The sequence below is a fragment of the Amia ocellicauda genome, chromosome 14 (genome assembly GCF_036373705.1).
Source record: "Amia ocellicauda isolate fAmiCal2 chromosome 14, fAmiCal2.hap1, whole genome shotgun sequence".
Taxonomy (NCBI): domain Eukaryota; kingdom Metazoa; phylum Chordata; class Actinopteri; order Amiiformes; family Amiidae; genus Amia; species Amia ocellicauda.
In genome coordinates this window covers 6,276,542-6,284,095 of record NC_089863.1, presented here as the reverse complement: position 1 = coordinate 6,284,095, position 7,554 = coordinate 6,276,542, and the positions used below count along the sequence as shown (strand labels likewise).

General features: G+C 44.8%; 1 protein-coding gene across 2 annotated transcripts; it reads right to left on the bottom strand.

The window, feature by feature from the left end:
- Window positions 1–282: 282 nt before the first annotated feature.
- LOC136768461 (transmembrane protein PVRIG) lies at window positions 283–7,290 on the bottom strand. 2 transcript variants are annotated; one of them, XM_066722687.1, is made up of 5 exons: window positions 7,057–7,290; window positions 3,964–4,305; window positions 3,712–3,829; window positions 3,212–3,257; window positions 283–2,117 (listed from the first exon to the last, which is right to left on the bottom strand). In XM_066722687.1, the coding sequence occupies exons 1-5, from the start codon at window positions 7,118–7,120 to the stop codon at window positions 1,737–1,739; spliced, it is 951 nt and encodes a 316-aa protein (XP_066578784.1). In that variant the 5' UTR covers window positions 7,121–7,290; the 3' UTR covers window positions 283–1,736. The 2 variants fall into 2 exon arrangements, with proteins under 2 accessions (XP_066578784.1, XP_066578785.1); XM_066722688.1 differs by having other exon boundaries at window positions 3,712–3,826.
- Window positions 7,291–7,554: the final 264 nt, after the last annotated feature.

The following is a 7,554-nucleotide window of genomic DNA, read 5'->3' as shown; positions in this document are numbered from 1 at the left end:
ATTTAATCATAATATGGCAACACACTTCTTTACTATATATATATATATATTAAAATCCTGTCTGCAACTCCATCACTTATAAACCAATAATGTCAAACGCCAGTCCTGGGGGGCCGCAGTATCTGATTATTTTTATTCCAACAAGAGATCCCAATTAAGTAATGTAATTATTTATTCAAGTAGGCGTATCTAAAACGTTAATATTTAATTTATATAGCCGATCTCTCACAATTGGTGGACTCAAAACACTGAACCCACAGAACATGTCAGTCTGACAAGAAATTCATCCAGTTCATTGTTTAATTATAGCAATTCAGGAGCCAGGAGTTGGGCTGGAACAAAACCCAACAGACACTGGTGTTAAAGACAAAGTACATATACATTCCTTTAAATGAACCCATTTCCATATTTGTCGGTTCAGTCCCAAGATTACGAGTTCTATTAACAGAAGAAAAATAAGAATATAATTGGACATGTATTCAGCTCACACCCATGAGCGCACGATCCCATTGACTTACTTCAATACATTATCACCTGACATTTCAGTGATCTTTACCCAGCTATGTGTGGCGTCGTGGCCGATCCGTTTTGTAACGCAAATGAAATCTGCAGGTTATGCGGTGACATTTCGCTGCAAGTAATAAGAAATACAAAACTAATCAGTGTAATAATAATAAAAAGTAAAAGAAACAAATGCATATGTCTGAGAACTCTGCGCCTTTTAAATCCGACTCGCTCCGTTCCCGCAGACAGTGACGTCAGCAGCAACACAGCGACACAAGATAATATCTTGTCTGATTTTAAACGCCAGGTGAAATCACCGACGGAGATGGAGTTCGTTACCAAAATGATTGAGACGGGAGTAGATTAAATTAGCAGGGGTGCTGTGCTTGTGTATAAAGTGACGTCTTTGTTTTGTTGAGAGGTTAACTCATTCAGATATCTATTTTTAAATACACCGTTGCATTTTGTGATTTCTCATCTGCCAAATTCCCCTCTTTTTATGGGATGGGGTTATATGGATTTAAAGGCATTTTAAAATATGTTAGTCTGTAACCTATATATTTACTGTATATCTTCAACCCTTATTGTAGAATGTAGCCTCATCTTATTTCCACTTTAAAAATAAATATGTAAACAATCACATATTTTAAATAGACAAAAGGGTTTTGACACCATCCCCCAGAATCCACAAACAAACCAACACAAAACAAAACAAACACTTCACTGAGACAGTTTTCTGTTTTTGTTTCCTGAAGGGTTTCCATGACACCTTTTAACATCCTGCCCTAAAATAGCCCAGTTCTGGGAAGACAGTTTGCGAGAGACAGAAGCAAGTGTTGAGTGGGAGGACGCCGAGAGCCAGGAAGGATGCTGGTTGCGGTTCAGAGTACCAACCGACATGTGATGTCACCATCTCTGAGGTGGGCACTCGATGTAGGCAGAGCGAGGGGCTTCGAATTTTTTTCATCTGAGAAGTTTTTCCGTCAGTCTGTCACACAGGTAGACTCTCGGGCTATGGCCACAGTGCAGTGCAATGTATGGTGCTATACTGCGAGCTGTAGCCAGAGTATACTGTACTGGACTGAGATCTAAAGTATACTAAACCATACTGAGAGTGATTCCACAGTGGATTGTACTGGGACATATTGCCACAGTAAGCTGTACTGTTCTGGAAGCTATGGGCAGAGTATACTGTACACAATACTATATGGTATACTTTATACCACAGTATTCTAGTGTACTGTACTGGAATGTACTGGGAGCTGCCGTGGCTGATTTGAGACGTCAAATATTTTCGTCTCAGATTGCCACTGGGTGTAGGCCCCAGGGTCATCTACTAGGGGGCAGCTGCGCAGGAAGTCGGTCTTCTGCTGCTCGGTTAGTCCTTCTCCCAGCAGGTAGTAGACTTTCCGGCAGGGCTTGGGCATGGTGGGCTGGGTTGTGTGTGAGAGAGGCGAGGGGGCTGAGAGCAAGAGTTCCTGCTCCTTCTCACAATTTCCCTTCTCCGACTGCCCGTGTTGATAGTCTGCATTGACCATGATGTAATATATGGAGTTGGTACTGTCCTGGGACAGCTGGGCTTCGAGGGGCTGGTGTGGCATCTCCTCTGGGTCCTGTGGAGAGAGACGGAAAAGAAGAACTTGAAATGGCCGGGCCCTGTACTGCAGTCCACACATCTCCGGCTCCAGTCCGGGCCCTGTACTATAGTCAACACAGCACCGGCTCCAGTCCGGGCCCTGTACTATAGTCCACACAGCGCCGGCTCCAGTCCGGGCCCTGTGTGCCAGTGTTTCCTTGTTTATTTGTTTTACACAATAGCACCCCCCTGTGGCAAACCAGGTGACTGTAAACTCTGCACTGCACACAATGTAAACTTGACACTCGTTGCATTAAGAATTAATGGTGATGGCTTTTTGTGTCCTTGCAAAACTTCAGGTAAAATTCTCACTCATCCTAGTCGCAAAATAGATCTAAGATGACTACTACTACTAATAATAATAATTATTATTGGTAGTAGTGGCCTTTTGCTTAATGGAGAAAGTATAAGAAAATAAAGTGTGTGCTGCAGAGAGTAGTAGTGCGTCAGTGCCAGTAAGCCAAGTTCATTTTTTTTCTCAGCCAAGCGCTGTGGTTTACACCCTCCCTCTCCCTGTCCTTTGATCTTTATTAAACATGCTGATCATGTCTGACAAACAAGACAAAGAGATGTATGCACTTTCTCAGATGGTGACTGCTGGGTTTGCTGCTCTCGGCAGTTTTAGCTGACAGCGCTGACCCCCGCGCAGCTTCATCTACAGCCGCAGAACAATAACAGGAAGACCAACGAGTTTCCATACACTTGAGCAACTTATCTCAATATCTGTGGCTGTAATAGCATTTTTTGTTCACAGATTCATGAACTCAAGATCTGATCAGATGTCCGCTGGTGTTTTAAAGCCACCGGAACGCAATCTACAGAAGTGTTGGGCAGATCTCGCAGATTGTGCCAGGGAGGGCCGCGAGGTTTGAACAGACAGAAGCTGCCCTAAACAGACCGCGGCACTGCAGCCTCGCACACACAGCAGAGCACAAGTGTGGGCCCACATTCCACAACAAAAGAGCAGGTGTTGCTTGTTCTGTGCTGGGTTGTATTGCTTTGCTTTCCATTGCATTGTCTTGGGCTGCTCTGTGTTTATATGGATCAGGGGTTATGTCAGTGCTCTCTTACCTCGGTCTCTGTGAGATACGTCTGCTGGACATCAAAGACTCGTCTCCTGCAAAATAACAATAACTTCACAGTATGAATGGCTGTAATTCTGCATTCATTGTATACGGTACTGCCCTGCAGCGTATTATAATGAAATCTACGGCTACAGTATATTGTACTGTACTGGGATGTATGGCCACAGTATTCTGAATTGTACTGGGAGTTAAGGTCACAATTTACTGTACTGGACTATACTTTATTGGTAACTATGGTCACATTATACTGTACTGCTCTGGGAGCTTTGGCCAGAGTATTCTGGATTGTACTGCACTGAGATATGGTCACTGTACTGGGAGCCTTGGCCAGAATGTAGTGTAGTGTACTTTACTGTACTGGGAGCTCTGGGTAGAGTATACTAGACTGTAGTTTACTGGTATATAGCCACAATACACTGCACGGTATTGTATTGGGAGCTGTGGGCAGTGTGCTGTACTGTACTGGGCAGTGCCGTGGCATTATACCTGGAGAGTCTCCGGCAGATGTTGACTGAGACCAGTAGCAGGGCCACCAGAGGAATTGAAGCCACACCTCCGATTATTAGCCACCGGTCTATCTTGCTCTCACCCTCCTGAGCCTCTACTGGGAACACAAAGCACAGACGCCATCAATCATTTAATTGATCTTTTAAAAATCATTACCGGAGACACTGCTGGACTGGACTGGACTGTGTCTCTGAAGGACCAGGGCTGAGACCTTGCTGGGCTGTGTCTCACCTGAGGGGTTGTCTCTGTCCAGGCAGCGCTGCAGACTCCCCGAGGGGAAGGTGATGAAAGTGCAGCAGTAGGTGTCGTTGTAGTCCAGCTGTGGTACCCCCTTCAGCACGAGCTTGGCGCTGTGCGGGGAGGAGACGGTCACCTGCAGGCTGTCACTGTGCTCGGGGGGGATGTGGATGCCGTGCTGCGGGTGGTACACCGCCAGCTGGCTGCGGTTGCCACCCACCACCCGATCCCAATTGATCTGGGACACCTGGTCGTCGCCTGAGAAGTTGCAGGTCAGCAGCAGCTCCTTCACGGGCCTCCGCTGCAGCCACACCGTGATCCGGGCGTTGGAGGTGCCTGTCGGGGAGGAGAGGAGGAACGTGGCAGGATGTCAAGACGCAGCCATTTGTGCGGACGGCAGCTTGAGCGCCTCAGTCCCGCCCCCTCCCAATCAAGAACCCAGGGAGATGCATTGCTTCTCCATGGCTTGAGAGGGGGCATGTCAGGGGTGAGGGGAGGTGTGGTAGAGCAGTGGTTCCCAACCCTGACCTTGGAGGACCCCTGACCCAACTGGTTTGTGTTCCAACCAAGCTCTCTAATACATAATTGAACATAATAATTTCCTAAATTGGAGCCTTTTCATTATTTAAAACTGTAGAGGCTTTAAGTTAAGTATAGAATTGTATAAAGAACATATTAAAAAAACAACTCTTTTATTACACAGTTTAAAAATAAAAATCTAAGCAGTTTGTTCAATTAAGGTTCAGTCAAGAAATTGAGAGCTTGGTTGGAACAAAAACCAGCAGGGTAGGGGCTCCACCAGGGCCAGGATTGGGAACCACTGTGGTAGTGTCTGTAACCCCTCTTGCACTAGAATCCTCCACCCAGGTTGACCCTCACCGTTTGGGACACTGTGTCGGGGATGCACTCTCACACTTCTGTACGGGCCAGAGAGTTGGGTAAATAATTCACTCATTTTGGGAATACTCTCGTTTGGAATACCGCAGATCGTATTCTGGACAATCATCTGCTTTGGCTTGAACTGTCCCTGAACAGAATCCTACGCTGTGTTTTGTACTTCATCCAAGTTAATTTTCCTTCAGCCTGAGACTAAAGGAGATGTGATCTTCTTGCTTTTAGTAATATATGAGCAGACTCCTCCATCAGGGTGGGGCACTGGATCCTGCACTCTCACTCACTCTCTCTGTGTCCAAAAGAATCCCCACCCACCCACACACACACACCTTTGCTTCTTACAGGTATTTATTTTTAACTTTTTTCCATCCCCAAATTTTGCTCTTTCCATTCTCCCCTTCACTGGCCTCTCTGACACACTTGGCCCTCCCCACCATCCTTCTTCCTCCACCTCTCTGCCTACATCAGTGAACATGTGTTGCTCTGGCCCCGTGGTGTGAGGTTGTAGTGAAGTCGTGTGTCGGTTCTGACAGATCCTTTTCTGCGGTGTTCTTCTCCCATCGTATGACCCCTGAGCAGCAGTCATAATAATAATGCTGATGATAACGTGAGGATTGGGGCTGGTACATGATGCAGCTCAACTGACCACGCGCATTTCAGTTTTTGCTACATAAGGGAACTTGGAAAGGGGAACAGTGTGTACTGTCTTCTGCAGGTTGGGAAATGAGTTGTGATGGATGGGGGGGCAGGGAGGGTTTGTAAGCCTTAAGTCTTAAATGTGGTTTTAAAATGTACTTTTCAAATTAGACAGATCAGTACATTGGCGGGGGAATGTGTGTGTGCGTGTGTGTGTGTGTGTGTGTGTGTGTGTGTGTGTGTGTGTGTGTGTTTTCATTCTCTAGGACAGAATCAGTGTTAGACAAACCCCCCAGAAAGATCTCGCTAAAGTGTTAGATTTCAATGATCAACAGGAGTCAAACTCAGCGAATCAAACAAATGACAGTATAAAATAAAGTGGAAGGATTATTTTGACTACAACTGTATTCATATATTAAATATATATATATATATATATATATATATATATATATATATATATATATATATATATATATATATATGTATACACAAATAGATACATTTCCACCACTGCGAAAAAAAAAATATGAGATGGTTCTGCAATTTGCATTTGCATTTTCTGCGGACTGATTTCACAACAAGAGGATCTGTCTCACACAGAGAGCAAACATTACACTTTTTTAAGCATTTGAAGTTCAGTGTTAAACAGCTTTTGACCACATGTTCACACACACACACACACACACACACACACACACACACACACACACACACACACACACACACACATACACACACATACCCCACTCCTGAGGGATGTTACTGTATCACGCTGCCTAAATTTCAAGTTTGTGATCATTTAATTTGTGTCAGGCAGAACAATAGTGGGCCCCTTCAGGACTGTGGGTAAGATACAGAACAAAATGTCACCCAAGTAATATGCCCTGGTGCCAGTTCATGTAAATACCATGGTACCAGGATGAACTGGCACAAGTGATGTTTGTATTGTACCTATTGATGGGGGGTGTTCAAGGCATCTATAAGGGATTAGAAATATTAAAAAACATAGTGCAGTAAATAGCACCTCACAAAATGCAATCGATACAGTAGTTATGGGAAAATTAAACTATTTAACACATAATTGGATCTATTAGGAGTTTAATACAGTTGGTCATTGAGCTATTATTATTATTATTATTATTATTATTATTATTATTATTATTATCCCATGCAAATGAGTGGGACTTTAACCCCAAACACATCCTCTCAAACAAACAACAGCCATCATGGTGAAACTTTTATTCTTATTTATTTTTTACTTGCAAAACACAAAGCATGCATAGGGAACAAAACTGCTCTCCGGAGATGGGAAGATGCTTGGCTGCAGCAGATGTCACCTGCAACCTGAAAAGATTGTCCAATTCCTGCCCTGCCATGCAGCTGGTGGCCAGGTGTGCAAGACTCCTTATGGATGGACTGACTTATAAACCTCAGATTCCCCCTGAACTCATCGCGTTAAACTTTGTCGAGCTTCTCTTGGCTGCACCCTTACAACCCAAAATTTAAACCTGTAACGTCTCGCACACCCCCCGGCGGAAGGTAATCAGTTCTTACCCGTGTGCAGGAAGGCCAGGACCAGCAGCAGCCCGGTGAACTGAGTCCTCATCTCTCCCCACATTGCGTTTCTGAGGTGGCAACGATAGTCCTGACTCTGCAGACAATGTGCAGCTTATTTCCCGGTGTTTCTTCTGGCCCCGCTCATCTTCTGTCTCTGCCTCTTCCTCTCCTTCTCTCTCACATGCGCTCTCTCTCTCTCTCTCTCTCTCTCTCTCTCTCTCTAGCATGCTTTCATGTTTTCATGTTCGTTTTCACTTTCCCTCCCTCTCTCTATTTTTAATTCTCCCTCACTCTCTCTAAAGCTGTTTTCTGCAGCGCTGGCCCCTGTGTTTGTCTGTCTGTCTACCTTCAATGTGCGTGTCTCTGTGGTGGTCTCTGTCTTGCTTTCATTGGCTGTCAGTGTGTGTGTGTGTGTGTGTGTGTGTGTGTGTGTGTGTGTGTGTGTGCGTGTGACCTGTATATATGTATGCATGTGTAATTTGCATATAGATATGA